At 54.5% G+C, this 17660-nt stretch overlaps 1 protein-coding gene across 10 annotated transcripts in view; it reads right to left on the bottom strand.

Annotated features, from left to right (window-relative positions):
• The window catches only part of UNC5B (unc-5 netrin receptor B), an 87410-nt gene that overhangs the window by 44259 nt on the left and 25491 nt on the right, over positions 1–17660 (bottom strand). Inside the window, exons 1-2 of one of the 10 annotated variants that reach the window (XM_050305616.1) lie at positions 14214–14519; positions 13948–14127 (exon numbers count right to left, since the gene is read on the bottom strand). The exons of 7 other annotated variants lie outside the window; for them this stretch is intronic. In XM_050305616.1, the coding sequence (XP_050161573.1) occupies positions 13948–14047 (100 nt within the window). In that variant the 5' untranslated portion in view covers positions 14048–14127; positions 14214–14519. Of the gene's footprint in view, positions 1–9309; positions 9454–13239; positions 13922–13947; positions 14128–14213; positions 14520–17660 lie in introns of those variants that run through there. 2 more of the 10 variants (XM_050305624.1, XM_050305617.1) reach the window with 2 other exon arrangements.

Here is a 17660-nt window from a genome sequence, read left to right as displayed (position 1 = left end):
CCACACCCCACACTTCCTCACACTCAGGATCCCGGTCACCCGAGCAGCTCCGTGCTGCTCAGCTCCACAGCCAAATCCCCTCTCCCGAAACAAATCCCTTTAGTGCCGACGCCGGAGCACGGAAAGAGGCATTTGCAAGGCTCTGACTGCAGAAAAAGCGGCCAAAATGATGCACAAGGGGAATCAGACATCCTGCAGGAAAACCTGCTTCCACAACTGAGTCAGCATCTCCTCCTAAAGACCAGGGGAGGACGAGCGTTCAGCCGCAGACCTGGTGGACACGTGCAGACGGACACGGCGGGAGAGCCCAAAATGCCACCTCTTCTTCTTTCCAGCCCAAAGCGGCCCTGGCAATGGTGACAGAGTTGGGCATGCACCCAGCTGTGATATCATGTCACCAAATCCTTGTCCCCTGAACGCAGACCGATGCAACTCAGAGCTAAGACCCTGAGTAGGGAGCTGTGTAGGGACATCCCAGCTCCAGCGAGGAGCTGGGAGCACTGGGAACAGTTTAATTCCAACCTAATTCAGACTTCCACCAATACTTGACCCGCTCTACAAAAATGTCCCCCAGTCAGGTCCCAGACAGCAGAAGAGACAGACATTTAAGCTTCTCCAAGATAAGCTGGAAGAGAAAACCCTTCAATGAACCTCGTCTCTAGCGCAGCGACCCAGACCGCTGATTACTTTTAATTGCTGTGTAATTGGACTCGAGGAGCCATGCTTTCATTTTAAGCCTGTCTCTACATTTCACATCTGTCAAAGTCGGAAAGAAAAACCTTCAAAAACAATATTCCGGTGCAGGAACACCATAGCAACATCCAGCAACTGCAAAAGGAGCTGCGGCAGTGGGGAGGCAAAGATTGCACTCCCAGCCTGTTTGGGATAAACAGGGGTGGAGGGAGGCTGCTGGATCCCACACCTGGGCAGTGATGGCCGCAGGCCAGCCCACAGCAGACAGCATGGCCACCCTGCAGATCCACCCTCATGACCAGCACTAATTACTACCTTCACTTGCAGGGCCCTGCGAAGCCTTCAGAGATGCCCCTCCAGGTGAGGGTGGGGACGCTTGCTCGGCTCCACGGATGAAAAGCAAGCAGCAGACCACATTATTTTTTTTTTTTTTCCACTTGTTTTAAATAGCAACCACTTTCTGGCTGCTGGAAAACACCCTCCTTCTGTTCTTCAAGCCAACCCAAGCAGATGGAGCCAATAATGCAGCCGGGTGATGGCGTAGGACGGCGAGGTCTCCACGGAGGGAGATCAGCCCCTGCTCACAGACCATGAGAGGGGAGGCCAGACCCCACAGCGATGGCAGGGAGGCATCAACCCAGTGGAAGGAACTTCTGTTCATCCCATCTCCATAAAACCCTGTTACAGAATCACAGAATCATTAAGGTTGGAAAAGACCTCCGGGGTCATCGAGTCCAACCTTTGACCAAACGTCACCTTGGGACTGTCCTCCATTCCAGTTGCTCTCAGTCCTCCATCTAGCAGTCACCATCATCTGAAGGAAGTATTCCAATTTCCCAGATATCATGGGAGTCCACTGGAAAACTGGAGGGTCAGTGAAGCAAGGTCTTCCACTGAGGACCACCCTGGTGCCTTCAGCCACTGCTGGGTGGATGTGCCCATGTGTGCCCCAAACCTCACAGCCTAGAAAGCATTGAGGACACTTGCTGATGGCAATATTGCATCCCAGGCGTGTCCCTTCTCCCATTTAAATCTGTCCTGAGGAGTTTCTGGGCTCTCCAACCTCCTGCCTAAGGAAAACTCCCACGCTATACAATGCAGCACAACCCTTTAATAGCCTCCCGCCTCCGCAAGCCACCCGGCCGGGAAGCCTGGGTATGGTTTGACACGTCTCATCCCTCCCTGTCACCGCCCCAGGAGCCCACCCAAAGGTGCTGCTCCTTGTTTAAGTCCTGGAAAAGGACCTGCAGAGGGCTTTAAATGCTGCTGACAGAGGAGGGAGCGTGGCGAGAAGGGGGCAATCAGGGGTCACTTCCACTCCAGTGGCAGCCCCCAGGGATGAGAGTCGGTCCACAAAAGGGAAGGCTCACAAAGTAACAGCAGGACAAAGTCTGGGTGGAGAAAACCTTGTTCTCATCTCAGCTGTGCCCTCAACTCCCAACCCTTTAACAACCACCACGTCTGTCTCCACACAACTCCCAACAGGGAGGGATGCCCAGCGGGGAGGAGCATCCTCGTGCCTTACAGGAGCATTCCCTGTGCCCCATCCTGCACTCAAACCCCTCTCACACACATTTTAGCTGCACCTGAACATCCATTTGGTCCAACAGATCAAGGTGTGCTGAAACCCATCCCTAAAACGAGCCAAAAGCATCCAAAAAGAAATCCTGCGCCCGCAGCGACAACAATACCAAGAGCATTTCTCCACCTCTATGGAAGCTTTGCAAGCTTTTTTTCATTCCCCACACCTCCTTCCAGCATCCCATGCTATCCACCTGCACGGATCCTCCAGCTGGGGATACTCCTGCAGGGCCCCAAAGCCCACCCATCTGCACTGGGATGTCCTCACCTCTCCTCCTGCGGTGGCCCCGCTCCAGAGGAAGGCAGATGGATCTAATACGCATTAAATGTCTCAAAATGGGATTTTCCACGCTCTTTCAAAGGGAAACAATCCCTCAGCTTTGGCACTCGGCGTAAGCTTGTGAAGGAGGGGAGCTGGGGGGCAGCAAAGGTTATTCATGGGGTCTTTATGGAAACCACCCTGGCGGGACCCCCCGGAAGCACGAGAGATGCCGGGATCTGACTTTTGTGTCTGGCTCCATGACAGGGTTGTACCAATTAGGGTAGCAGCCCGTGCTCACACCCCTGGGTATTCCAGCTGGGAAGGGATGGCTTGTGGTGCAAACAAGCCCTTTTCCTCCTCCTCCTTTATTCCCATAAGATAGGGGAATAAACTGGGGAGAGAAGCGAGGGCAGCTGTGCTCTGTGTGTGTACATAACAGATATTATGGACTGCTGCAGACAGATTGTGGGGCAAAGGGAGACCCCCACAAAGACTCTCCCCAAATCTGTACAGGTCTTGTTCCTCACCTGAAGGGACTCGCTCCCCCAAGGAAAGGGATACTACAGGCCCCAAATGCCAGGAGGGAAAAGCTCTGCTCAGTTTTCTCCAGGTATATTATTACTCTTAAGTAATAATAAGTGTCTCAACTCATGTTCTTCATCTCCCAGGGTATAAGAAAAGACAACAAACAACACAACACACCAGCACTGCCTTAAACTGAAACAACAAGCAAAGCCAAAGGGGAAAAACAGCTCAAAAAACCATTTGATTTTTAAATCCTGTGGGGCTATGGGAGCCCCTCCATCCAGACCAAGCCCTGTCTGGCAGGTAATGGGATGCAGCTCCTGATAACATATTTCACCTGGACAAAATCCAGCTCCAGGAGGAAACTTTGTGTCATGGTCACAGTCCAATTTTGAGACTCCTGTGCCACTGCCATCCCCATGCTCATACCCCACGTGGCTCCACAGCCATGCCCTGGCCTTGGGACCTGGTATTTCCTCCTCCCTCAGCAAAGAGCCGTGTCAGCAAGGAATTAGCTGGAAAGGGAATATTTCCCAGCACCTCAATGAGCAAGAGCTTGGTCATCAGTCCCCAGTGAAGAGGGGCTGAAGCAGGAGGAGAGAAGACACAGAGGCCTCCATGTGTGCCCCAGGCAGGCAGGCAAGGGAAGGAGCTGGGCAAAGCCCAGGGAAAGATGGGAAGGAGAGTTCACAGCAAAGACAAACACGCTTTTTCCCCCTCAAGCTCTAAGTCACCGAGCATCGTGGTGACGTGGGGATTGCTTTGCTTCCATGCTTTTTCCCCTTCCCCAGCTGAATTTCCCCATGGTGGGCTCCACAGAGAAACACTGGGCTACCTGCAGAAGACACAGGGAGCCAAACAACACGGTCCCTCTACCAGACTCACCCCAAGATGCAGCCCAGGCCATCAGGAGTTCTGTTCAAGGCTTACAGCTTCAGCACCCCCCCAGTTACACCAGGCACCAGTGCCTGCACCCCCAGTTTGGGATCCCACTGCCCCAGGGGTCTCACTCCAAAACCTAACCCAGCTATGACACGTCTGTGTGGGTCTCAGGGAGCCCACTGAAACCGGGAACAACCCCCCAAAAAGCGGGAGAAGCCACCTAAGGCAGCAGGGAGCAGAGGAGACCCGAGCAGGGCCACGCTGGGCTGCAGCAGGGAGGGACTCGCAGGAGATTAAAGGCAGAGTGCAGGACACGCTGGAGCAAGCCCAGTGCTAAATAATTCCTGCTTCCCTTCCCTTCCCTCGTTTTCCAGCGTGGCTTCGCCCAGCCTTTCCCAGCCTGGCTGGTGTTTGATCTCAGGGCTCGCTCTGCCTTTCCCTCGCCTCCGTTCAGCCGATGAGATCCAGAGGTGCTGAGCCACCCCAGCAGAAATTTTAAAAATGGGGGTTTGAGCCCCTCCATGGAAAAGAGAAGGGAAAAAAAAAAAAAAGAAAAAGAAAAAGGCAAATAGCAGAGGGATTTAAAAAAAAAAAAAAAATCCCCTAAAAATCCAAGCTCAGCAAACATGTGGCTGCTACCAGCCCAGCCCAGCGGTTTGGGACAGGAATGGGCTCCGGAGGAGGAGGAGGAGGAGGGACGGCAGCTCTTCCCCTCCGAGGAGCAGGTCTGGGGCTGCCAGCCCAGCGCATTCCTGTGCCGTGAGTCAGGCCTCCGAAAAACCAGGAGGCTTCAAAAATAATGCTCCGTGCAGCCTCTGGGATGCTTTGCTTGCCTTCTGAATCCCCAGCCTCCCCCGTTTTAGCACTTAGCTCCCCAGTGGGACCAAAGCTGATTTATCCCAAAGCCCAGCTGGGACCCTCAAGAACAACATCACTCTCCGTGCAGGGAGCCCCAGCGTGAAGCCAAAAGGAAACCCACACTCCAGAGCTGCCTCCACAGTAAAAATCCAAGCGTCAGCCAAGCCTGCAGGGACAGGGAGGATTTAGGGAGTGTTAGGGAGGGTGCTGCATCCAGCGAGGGGCCTCCAGGTTCCCACCAAGAGAGGTCCCTGGGAGGGTGGGTGTGAAGCCAGACTTCAGAGCAGCTCTGTGGGGCTTTCTGCCTCTCCCAAGCCAAAGCTCTGTAATTCCCAGCCCTAGTGCAGGTCATACAGGATTTTTTCCAGTGCTCCAGCGTAATGTGAGGAGACACATCACTCAAAAGCTACCGGTTCATCAATCCTGAGACACCGTGAAGGCTCTGGTTTTTGTTTGGGTTTTTTTTGTGGGGAACAACACAGTTCACACAATGTTTCTTTAAGGTCCTGAGCTCTGGCAGACCCAGGGAAGGATTCCCCAAGGTCCCTTCAGCCCAGGATGAGCAGCAGGAATCACAGAATGCTTTGGGTTGGAAGGGACCCTAAAGTTCATCTAGTTCCAACCCCTTTGCCACAGGCAGGGACACCCTCTCACTAGACTGGACTGCCCAGGACTCTATCCAGCCTGGCCCTGAGCACTTCCAGGGATGGAAGCTGCAGGAGAAACAAGTCTCCATGTCACCAGACACAGGTCCCCCCACAGACCCCGGCATCCCATGGGCCAGGGTTGTGTCAGCTCGGTGCCACCGTGCTGTGACTCACGGGCAGGGGTGTCTTGCACAGTTCAACTGATTACAGCAAATTACAGCTTTGCATGTTATGGAAAACCAAACTTGGAGCCAGTGGGCCTTAAAATGCCACGGAGGGGCCAATGGCAGCCAGTGAGCAGCTCAGGCATCCCCCACAGCCCTGATAATCCCCCCTTCCCACGGTGAGACACACGGGTGGGATGGCAGGAGGGGGCAGAGGGGATGGGCTGATGATTTATCTCCCCCCTCCTCTCCTGCTCCAGCAAATGTTTTCACTCGCATTAGCATCGCTAAAGCCGGGAGGATATAAGTGAATAGGAAACAGCAGGAACCTGTGGCTTTATGGCACCAACATCTGCTGTAATGAACTCCTCACAGACTCCATACAGCCCCTTCCACCCTCACCTCCCAGCCTTCCTGCCGCCTTCCTGGCACCCGCCTGCCAGCCTGGCTTGGCCCAGCAAAGCCCAGCTCAGGACTCTCCTGATAAGCCGTGGGGCTGGCAGGATGATCTGGTGGCCCCAAACACACTGGGAGGGAGAGAGCCGTGGGGCTGAGGACTTAAAAGTGCTGCCACTGCTAGAAATGGAAGGAAAACCAAGCTCCTTGCAGCATCTTGGCTCGCTTAACTGACCCAAAACACAGATCTGTTTTTTAGGTATTTTTATATATGTATTATTCCTGTACAGCTAGGACAGGGATGGAAAGGGAACCAGCATGCACAGCACCAAAGGGACCCACGGGCCTTACAGAGCAGGGAGATAAGGGACACAGCTGGACTCTCCAAGCTCCTTACAGGGTTAGCAGCCTTATGCTCATGGTTTCTAAACAGAGAAAAGGCAAGCTGGATTTCTCCCCAACCCCCCCAACTACCACTTCCAAGAGATGCTGCCCTCTTTAAAGTAGTGTTTTCCCATTTCTCTCCTTTTTTCGTTGTTGTCGTTTCAGTATTTCACCCTGTTGCTATCATACACAGAGAGCACCCACTTCTAGGAGAGAGAGGGCTAAAGGAGAAGGAGACTAAAAAAAAACCCAAAACATAAACAAAACCAGAGCAGATCCTTCCACACACTACTGTCCTTAAGCTCTCCACTTCCAAAGGGCAGGATTGGATGAGCAACAGGTCTTGGAGCAGCTCTGCCCCGGCCATCTGCTCCCGACGGAGGCAGGCAGCCTCCCGCCACCACTGTCCTCGCAGCTCACACTGATGCTGATATCCCTCCCTCCCCGGCTGTGTTCCCGCTGGTGGTACAGCAGAAGGATGGAAGGACAGTCCTTCACCAGGATGGCAGTGCCACACTGTCTGCAAACCCCTTTGTCAGCTAAAGTGCCCCCCTCCAGCATCACCCTCGGGGTTTCAGCCACCCTTCTGCAGCCTCCGTGCAGCCCCTGGGGAAAGACCCTCGCCTCAGGCAAGCTCCAAATCCTCACACAGAGTTGTTCTCCTATCCAGAGGAGCAGGAGGAAGCCTGGCAGGTAAAGCCCCAGGCTCAGGATGGGGGGGATGTGCTGGGAGCTGGGGTTCCCCCAGCAGCAGTGCAGGGGACGGATGAGAGGACCAGCTGCTTCTGGGATTCAAACCCACACTCAAAACAACACTTCTCCCCTTGCATTGCAAAACCCAACACAAACAATGCGTACACTCTCTGTTATTAAAAGAGAAAATTGTGTTCTGGGTGATGGCTCTCCCTCCCTCCTTAAAACCGGGCAAGGATGAGGAAGGGAGTGGATGATCACCGGGGCTCAGCTGCCTCCTCTGCATCATCACATGCCACCTCTACACAACACTCCTGGAGAAACACTAATTATAGCTCTACAGCTAAAAACTTTATTATACGCAGGCAAACATATGCCAGATTACCAGTGTGCTTTGAGAGAGCTCCCCAGGCTCAAACTGAGCCAGGTGGGTCAGGTTTAACTTGTTTTTGTTTTGTTTTTTAATTCATTCCCTCCCTCCCTCCTGCCCAGTTTTATTTCAACCCCTGCATGAACTTGGTGCACACACACACAAAAAAAAAGAGGACAGAGCCAGGCACGGGGCTCCTGCGCCACCAACCCAGTGACATCCCCCCCGCTTGGTCACAGCTAAACCCTGCCCCACAGCAGCCTGGCTAATCAAGCCTGGCTAATCCAGCCTTCCCAAACCCATCCCCAGCATCCCACGCCATGCCGAGCCTCCGGGCCCCTCGCTGCCCATCCCTCCACCACAGCACCGCTCCCAGCCAAGCGGGACACCAGTTGCCAGCCCTCAAACCTCTCCCTTCCTACCAAGGGAGAGTTTCTCCCGGCTGGAAGACGCCGCTGCAGGAACGTCCAGGCCACTGAACAAGTCAATAGTGCCGTTCCTGTTTCCCATTTGCCCAAACACACTGGATCTTTGTGTGGCGGAGGCGGAAAAAATATTAATCTAATTAGACTCCCTCCCTAAAATTCCTCGTCACCTTAATTACGCTTCAGAAAAGAAGGCTTGGTTCATTTTCCTAGAAAATCAGCTTGTCAGGAGATGCTTTCAACTCCTAACAAGACCAATCTGTGCTCCGCGACGCGTCCTCAAACCCTCGCCAGAAGCTGCGGGGAGCGAGAGATCCCGAATTCCCACGGGGAGGACGACCCTGCCCATCACGGATATGGTCTCTTCCGACCTCCAAAAGCCATCAAACTTTATGGGGCGCCACTTCTGAGCTCTACACTCGAGAGCACGTCTTTTTACACCCGGAGGATAAACACCGGCACCTTTGCTTTGCCACCGCCCGGAAGATGACAAAGGACAGAGTCCCGAGATGCTGAGGATGTTCGGGAGTTGTGGAGTGGGTGTAGGGGCGGGGGGAAACACAGCTGAAAGGCTGAATTTGATCACAGGAGTCCTAACGAGAGAGGGCAGCAGGAGAGAGGTGCCTCTGTTTCTTGTCTGTGGCAGGGATTACTGACGGAAGGGCTGGATTTAAGTGCATCTCAATCACAAGATTGCGTTGCGCACAGGAAACTTTGAAGAGCCGTAGGAAAAGACCACTTGGCTGCCCGGCCATCAATCGCTCGGCTTATGAAAAAGCAGATTTATTTAAAAAAAAATATTTAAAAAAAAAAAAATCCAAGCTGAATAATTACTTCTTTGACACGCCGGGGAATCGCAGCCGGCGATACTACAAAAACAGGGCTGGGTTTGTTTTGCTTTTGCCAAGAAAAATAAATAAATATATATATATATATATACACAGAGAGAGAGAAACACAAGGAAGCGGCACGGCGAGGCGGGCAGGGAGCGGCGCTGGCAGCTCACATCCCCCGGAGCATCCCCCCCGGAGCGGAGAGCGCTGCCAGCCCGTATCCCCACGGAGCATCCCCCCCGGAGCGGAGAGCGTTGCCAGCCGTATCCCCACGGAGCATCCCCCCCGGAGCGGAGAGCGTTGCCAGCACCCACCCACCCGGAGCACCATCCGCCCCGGCCCGGAGCATCCCCCCGGCGCGGAGGGCGCTGCCAGCCCGCATCCCCCGCGAGCATCTCCCCCAAAACGGCGCGGAGGGCGAGTCTCCTCCCCGCCCCGCCAACCCCTCAACCTTCATCTTAAAGCAAAACCAAAACAAATACGAACTCAGAGTCACAAGGCTGGGCACCGCAACCGGCAGCGAACTTTTCTTGGGGGGGGACGCTGCCCACCCTACAGCCTGCCCCGCAGCCCCCCCAAACTCGTGCCCCTCTTACCTGCGGCGGCCAGCGCCCGGCGGAGCAGCAGCGGGAGAAGGAGGAGGGTGATGCGGAGGGCGGGCGGCGGCATGGCGGCGGGACTGGGATCGGGATGGGATGGGATCGGGACGGGAGCGGAGCGCTGCCCGCCCGCCTCGCCACTGCCGGGCTGCCCGGCAAGGGGGGCGGGGTCGGGGGCGGGGCCGGGAGGCGGGGCCTGGGGCCATCCATCCCTGCGATGAGCTGCGAGCGGGCTCAGCCTCCCTCCCTCCCTCCCTCCCCCGGCACCTCCGCACGCCCCATCCCGGGATACGGGGATGGAGCCGCGCCGGCAGAGCGGCTGCGGGGCGCGGGTGGGGAACCCGCGTTAACCCACGGAGCGGCGGGTCCCGCTGTGCAGTGGGGCCGAGCGGGCACAAGGGGGAGCCCCGCAACGCGCTCGGCGTCGGGTCCTCCTCCCCCTGCAAAAAAATACTTCGCACGAGTGAAGCAGCGCGTCCTGCTGCGATGGGAGTGCCGTGGGGGGCGGAATGGGCGCTTATCGTGGAATGCTTTGGGCTGGAAGGGACCTGAAAGTCCATCTCGTTCTGCTCCGCTGCCGCGAGCAGGAACACCTCCCACTAGACCAGCTCACAGCCCCATCCAACCTGGCCTTAAACTTCATTTCCACGGATGGGGCATCCACAGCTATGCTGGGCAACCTGGGCCTGGGCTTCACCACCCTCACAGGGAAGATTTTCTTCCCAATATCTAATCCAAACCTCCTCTCTGTCCGTGTGAAGCCATTCCTCCTTTGTCCTGTCCATACTCTTGTAAAAAGTCTCTCTCCATCTTTCCTGTAAGCTCCCTTCAGGTATTCTTATACCTCCCCCAACTCCCAAGAATGGGCATTAAAATCCAAGGAGCATAAAGATAACAGATGCACACACACACACAAATAATTAAAAATAAAATCCCTACACTAAGGAAGGTATCCTGCAACTGCTCCTCGATACGTGGTCTTTTGGGGCTTATAAAAAAGATGGGGAGTGACTTTTTACTGGGGTAGGCAGCAATAGGACAAGGGGGAATGGTTTTAAACTGAGATTTAGGTTAGATATTAGGAGGAATTTCTTTGCTGTGAGGGTGGGGAGGCCCTGGCACAGGTTGCCCATAGAAGCTGTGGCTGCCCCTGGATCCCTGGAAGTGTCCAAGGCCAGGTTGGACGGGGCTTGGAGCAACCTGGGCTGGTGGAAGGTGTCCCTGCCTATGGCAGGGGATTAGATCTAAGTGATCTTTAAGGTCATTTCCAACCCAAACCATTTCCTGATTCCATGAGATCCACACATCTCCCCTCTTGCAAAGAATTGTAAACAAACTCACAGGTTTGTAAACCTTGTTGGGGGTGCAGTTTTCCACCTGGCGAGCTCCTCCTCAGGCTGGGTTTAAACCCCACCATGGCTCCTTGCTCAGTGGAGGGGGACAAAAGGACTCAGCGGGCCCTTTTTGGGGAGAGAACCCCAAATTCAGCAGTCACACTACACTAGAGCAGCGCCGTCTGTGCAAGCAGGGTTGTGCAGTGCTGGGTAACAGCAAGATCCACTCTTTCCCACTAAAGAAGGGGCTGCCGTGGCTGCCTGTAAATGGTTAAAATAGCATGGGAACTGCTAACTACTTTTAATTGCTGGCAGCTGCTCAGCTCGTCGGGGTAGGGCAGTGGGGGCGAAGGAGCCCTGGCAGGCAGGCAGTAATTACAGCCTGTGCCGCCGCCGGCCCGGTGGAACCGGGGCGGTGGGTTTGGCGCCGGGACTCTCCAGGCTCCACGAGCTGCTCCAGCCGCGGGTTTGCTCCCAGGGCTGAGCCTGGTCGTCGCCTTCGCAGGGGCAGCGCGAACCCCGACGGGATGGAGCAGCTGTGGAATCGGGGTGTTGCATGCAAACCCTCACCCCAAAAATGAATATTCGCCTTTTGGGAACCTTCCAGAGCCATCATCATGGGCTCTTTCCTCCCGCCCAGGTGCCACCTTCGCCCCCAGCCAGACCCTAAAAAACAGGAGGAGCTCGTGGCACGTCGCTTGGGCCACCTGCACATCGCGGCCATACAGCTGCCTGGAGTGCCACCTCGAGCATCCCACACCCGGCTGCACTTGAGCCGGTATTTACAGAGCACTGGGACGTGCCGGAAAAGGCTGAAGAGCGGAAAAAAAAAAATGGAAAAAAAACACCCAACTAATTTCCAGTTGCTGTCGAGGGAGTGAAGCTGTAAGGGAAGAGCCCGGCTGAGCAGTGAGGGGGAGGGATGCACCTGATGCAAACGCAGCGGTGATTAGAGAGGGGCTGGGGCTGACAGCTTTGGGAAGATAAACTGGAAAATAAAGGTATTTATTTATTTGAGATCAGAGTGGACATTTGGAGTGCCTACTTCGGGAAAGAGAGTGTGCCTTTCGTGCCTTTTTCCTGTAGAAATGAGGGAGAGCGGGGTGGGTCGAACCGAGTGGTGTTGTCATTGCCCGGTATTCAAAATATGAATTAAAGCAATGCAAATTAAGGGCTCACTTACCCCTGTTGCACAATTTGAGAAAAATATGACACGACAAACTATCATTAAGGCAAAGGGCTGTTTTTCCTCCCAGGTGTTTACATATTACCCCCTCGTTTTCCCTCCGATGGCCCGGTGTGAACGTGTCAATCAAATTCCCAGCGGAGAGGGAATCAGCTCCCAGCAGCTGATCCGAGGTGTGAGGAGCTGCACTGGGCTCAGCTGCCCTGGGGGGGTCATCAGCCCCACAGGGATGGGGCTGGATGAAGCCAAGGGGAAGCTGATGGCATGTGGGAAAGGGTCTGCAGCACCTGCGTGGGTTGGCATTCTGCAGCAGGCGCAGGGAGGGACTGCTGCCACTCAGGGATGCAGCAGGACCAGCAGCCCAAACCCCACGGGTGGGTGACACATACAGCACCTGAGCAGGGACCCTCCGACCTCTCTGGGTCGGGTATTTGGGTCTCTGGCATAGCCAGGAAGGGGGGTGGATGCATTAAAGTGTTAAAAACTATGGCAATCAGTTGAATAATAAACAGAGGAAACTCCCAAAGCATAATCAGGAGGTGAGACAAAGACTCGCTTGTTCGGGATTCGAGGTCACCGTGCCCTTCAGCTCTGACCACGCCGTCATGGGAGGGGTGGGTTTCTCTTCCTACCCAAACTTTGGAGGCAGAGCAGGCCTTGGGTGGGCTGAAACATCCCCTATTAGCTTCTTTTCCTTCAGATCTTGCTCCTCACTGAACACCTCAGTGATCTGGGATGAGGTTGGGCTCGGTGGCACCGAGATATCAAGACATCTTTATGGTACGAAAAAACTTCTATTAGGGGCAAAAAGATGATTTTTACCTATTTTGTTTAAAGGGCATTTCCTTTTGAGCCCCCAGATGTTATTTTCAGCTGTGATCAGCCTGAAGGGCTGCAGGCAGCTAAACAGGAGGGGTAGCCAGAGGTGCTTATCTATTTGGGGGTTCAGAGGCCTTCAAGGCAATTTGCATTACATTATCCACAGCTGTGCTATCGGGACAACCAGTCCCACCAACCTAATTAGGCATTAGGAAGAAGAGAGTTGTCTGAAGACCTGCACACGGGAGAAAAAGAAGGGATATAGAGCAAAGCTGCAGATAACGTGGGGTCAAGGCACTGGGAAGGGCTTCCCCAGCATGGAAAAGCCTTAGGCAGAGTTTTGTTTTCCCTGGGATGCTGCAGCCTGGATGCCTTCTCACTGGCTCACCCTGCCACATCTCCTCTCACTCCACAAATAGCTGCCTCCCTCCTCTGGGAATCCAGCTGGGCTGAAATGCCCCTGCTTTTTGTAAAGAGGGAATTTCTTATAGGGAGCTTGTTTTACCGAGAGAACCCCTGGCACAAAGTAAACGCTGAGTTAGCAGTGATTCATTTTATCTTCTCCCCTGCTACTGACAGTTTTCTCACCTGGGAGCTTTGGGAGCACTGAAGGAGGCTATGGAAATCCCTGCTGACAGACCTGCTGCAGGGATGCTGTCACTGCCACAGAGAAGTCCTGGACACTGCCTGGAAGGGACAGGGAATTTGCTCCTCTCCATAATACAGGGAGACTCAGGGCAGAAGAAGGGTTGGAGGAGGAGAGGGCAGGTGTTCCTGCCAAACAGGTGGACCAGGGTAGTTTGCTGGGTAGGTTGTTGCTGGTGGCACCAGGATGGAGCCAGTGTCCTCTTGGTTCACCATGGGCCAGCTTCCCTGGGCAGGTAGTGAGAGGACAAGGGAGAACTATTTGAAACTAAAAGAGGGGAGAGATTTAGATCAGAAATTCTTCCCTGGAAGGGTGGTGAGGCCCTGGCATAGGTTTCCCAGAGAAGCTGTGGTTGCCCCATCCTTACAAGTGTTCAAGGCCAGGTTGGACAGGGTTCTGAGCAACCTGGGCTAGTGGAAGGTGTTTGGGGTTTGGAATGAGATGAGCTTTAAGGCCCCTTCCAACCCAAACCATTCCACGTTTCTGTGATTCCCTGTAATTTTCTCCCATGCTTTCTAAGGGTGAAACAGCTGGCACCCTCCTTTCCTCCCCCCACTCCATGGTCTCTCTCACCCCGCACCGGGGTCCCCAGGTTACCCCTTTAACCTTGGAGCAGGGAGGTGAAGGCAAGGGGCTGTCCTGTCCCTCACCTCCAAACAGGGATGCTGTGCACTGCACTTTCCACGCTCTGGCTGGCAGGGGCTCCTGAGAGAGCTGAGCAAGGCGCAGGAGAAGATGCAGCATCTTCATGGAAGCTGGGGATGCAGACGGCCCCCTTGACTAGCAGGACATCAAGCATATCCAGGGAGACATCCCTGTCAGGGAGATCACTAGAGAGGGCAGAACACCCCAAGATGAAGACCAAGGCCATGAACTACCACTTACATACCCCCAAATCCTCCAACCCATGGGATACCTGGTGTGCAGGCCCCGCACCAGACATATGGGGAACAAGACGGGATCTCTGAGTCTTGGTTGCCTCCCAAGCCAAATTCAGGGGTGAGAGATGGAGAAGAAGAGAGGCAGGACCTCTGTGGAGGCACTGGGGAGGGAGGGGGTGTTTGTGGTTCAGTGGCTCCCAAGTCCTTTCTGCTTTGCAGAGCTTTCCGAGTGACACTGGCGTGTGATTCGATTAGGGAAAGCGCTTCACTTTCTACCCGCTCCAGAGTCTCCTCGGCTTCAGCTCGAGATGAGATGGAAAACTCCCTGGGTGGGGGGAGAGGCAGACACAAACACAACACCCCCTTCCCCCTCACCCTGATACCCCCTCAGACCCTCGTGCCACCTCCCTCCTCCACCTTGGATGGTGCTTCATGGCATCTCCATCCCACAGGGGGATGGAGCTGGAAACTTCTCCCCTGGGGCCAGGCCAGCCTGGTTAGGAGATTAGGGATTCTCAAGGTGACCACGACCCATATTATGACCCCTTCCCCTTATGAGGGGCTGGGCTGGGCAGCTGGGGAGAGCTCCACATGTGCACACATGGACTCAAAGGGAAGGAGTGAGCACCCAAAGCCACCAGAAGATGCCTTGGGGATTTGCATCAAGACCATGGTTTGCTCCGCAGGGAGCCGAGTCTGGACCAGGGTCAGCAGTGCCTCCCGAGCATCTCTCGTGCACCTGTAACAGAAGAGAGTGGAAGAGAAGGGACATCAACACAGCCACGAAGCAAAGCAGAGACCTTTCCTGCTCCATCCTCTGTGTGAAGCCAGGCCGGGCTGGCAGGGGAGTGGGAAACTGCCAGGGGATATGAATAAGGGAGAGGGGAAAAAAAAGCCACAGTGGGCCAGCATAAAAGCCCCAGTGTGGTGGAGCAGGTGCAGAGGCTGTGATAATTCCCCATTTCGCCCAACAGAGGAACTAGGAGCGTCCAAATCGAGTTATCGGGCAGCGGGTTTACGGACAAACAAAAGACGGCGCTTTTTCCACGCCACCCATGATTAAATTATAGACCTCATTGCCACAGGGTGCTATGGAGACCTGCAGCCTAAGTGGCCCCCAGAAAGCATTTAGGCAAACTCACGGGGCACACAGGTCTGTCAAGGTCTGTTAAACATGATGGAGCAGCCACCTCAGGGAGTCCCTAAAGCCCAAGGCTGCCGGGAGCATGTGTTGGACAAGGGGCTCAGCGGACCTGCCATCCCCTGCCAGCAATGCTGGACCAGCACAGCCTGGGAGGTAAATAGTGTCTCATCACCTAAATAAATCATTCCCCAAATCCTCTTGAGGGCAAGGAGAGGTTATTTGGCTCAGAAGTGCCCATGATGATGCTGCAGGATAGGCAGAGAGGGGACTCCAGGTTTTATGTCCATGTCCCAGTGCAGAGATCCTCCGGGACCCCTTGCCAGGAATTTTTGTCCCTGGCTGCCCTCACAGCCGACTGGGTAAGACAGGTTGGGCAGAGAGAGCCCTACTCTTTCCACAGCTCTTGCTCAGAAGGAAAGGGAGAAAAGCATGCCCCACTCCCCGCAAAGACACCACAGGCCGGATCTGCCTGCCATAAACATGGCCCCAGCTCCTTGCTGAGACTCCACCAGACACGTCAGCTCAATAATTCACCGTCCAGGAGGTGCAATAACTATCCATAATTCACGAGCAGTAATATTCTACGAGTTGGAAGTGGCAATTTGGCTCCCTGGACCGTGTGCCGTCTTCCTGGGGCTGCCTCGCACCATATCCAAGGTCTCATTTCTTCTTGCCAAGAGGCACGAAGGCAGCAGCCACCTCCAAGTTGATCCAGTCAGGAGGGGAATCCTAGAAGCAGCAGGTTTTGGAGCTGTGTCCATCTGCCCCTCTTCTTCAGGTTTCCAAGGGCTTCCTCACGTGGTGGTCTGAAAATTAGGAAGAAGTCTTGGTTTCTGGTCTGAAAGGCTGATAAAAACAACAGGTTGTGGGGGCTCTGCATTAGGGGAGCAGTGATGGAGGTGCTTGGGAGGAGCAAGACAAGGTGTATCAGCGATGCAGGGACGTGGCCTTCACCAGCAGCTCCTTGCAGCAGTGTTTTCTGTCCTTTGGTGACCCTTCCAGCAGTGAAGGGACATGGGATAGTGCAGGTCCCAGAGATGCCCCAGAGCAAGATGTACAGCAGTATCTTAACACCTGAGGCTGATAAATGGCTCCAGAGCACAAGATCCGAGGGATGATTTGGGACTGGGGGTGGCAGAAAGGGCTGGAGGAGTCTCCAGCAAGGGGTTCCCCTCCAGGAGATGGCACAGAAGCGTCCTGGTATCAGCAGGGAAGCGCAGCAGCTCCAGGGAGAAGTGGGAAACGTGAGCCACAGAGTTCTCAGATCAGAAAAACGCCTCTTGCTCGGCAAACTCTGTAAGTCAGACGTAAAACACGGTGAAGCAGAGCATGCTGGAGCTCCCTCGCTCCTGGGGGAGATGTTTATTAACTCGTCAAAACAGAACGTCTGGTGTTGCCAGCAAGGAGCTGGAACAGGGGAAAAAAAAAAAAAAAAAAAAGAGAGAGAGAAAATAGAAAAAAGGGAAGGAAAAACAAAAATCACATGTGAAAAACATCCTTTGCTTCCCCGTACTTGGCTGGAGATGGTCTATGGAGCCTGCCTGAGCCCAGAGCGAGCAGGAATCCTGGAGCATCCTCCTGGAGAGGCAGGAGGAGATGCCAGGGAAGAGGCTGTTGCAGCACCAGGCTCCGACTCCCACGATCTTCGCAGGAGCCGCTCCCGACCTTCCGTGTAATTGGGCCAGTTGGCACACCTAGCTCAACATAAATTAGGGCTTCTAAAATAAATAAGGTGATAGCTGGCAACGAGGCACCAAATTGATGTTGCAATAGCACAGGGCAGTCATTACATCGCGGTGACACTGCAACAGGGGACGGCACAGCAGCCACCCAATTATTTCAGTCGTATTTGTTTAAGTGTTACAGAGCAGGGACTAAGTTTCTTCACCAGTTATTTTGCTGTTGCTCTGCTCACCTTGAGAAGGAGACAGAGCGCCCTGGGGATTAACTGGGGGGATGGTGTCATTATCCCGGGTTTTGGCCAAGAGCATTCCTCTGAAATGAGACCTCCCTGCTCCCGATAATCCCGATCCTCCACAATTTACACGTCACAGGCAGCGTTATCTGTTTGTTATTAAAAGCGCAAGGGGTTTTGCTGGGGTGCTCCTGGCCTTGATTCACAGAATCCTAGAAGGTTTGGGGTAGCAGGGATCTTAAAGAAAACGTCATTCCAACCCCTTGCCCTGGGCAGTGACACCTTCCACTATCCCAGGTTGCTCCAAGCCTGGCCTTGGACACTTTCAGGGATGGGGCAGCTTGCCTGGGTAACCTGTGCCAGGGCCTCACCACCCCCACAGGAAGGATTTCTTCCTAGTATCCAACCTAAACCTAAAGTCCC

This window comes from Myiozetetes cayanensis, unplaced genomic scaffold (assembly GCF_022539395.1).
Source record: "Myiozetetes cayanensis isolate MyiCay16 unplaced genomic scaffold, myiCay2020 scf10, whole genome shotgun sequence".
NCBI lineage: Eukaryota > Metazoa > Chordata > Aves > Passeriformes > Tyrannidae > Myiozetetes > Myiozetetes cayanensis.
Note: the sequence above shows the minus strand (reverse complement) of the source record. Positions and strands in the feature narration are given on the sequence as shown.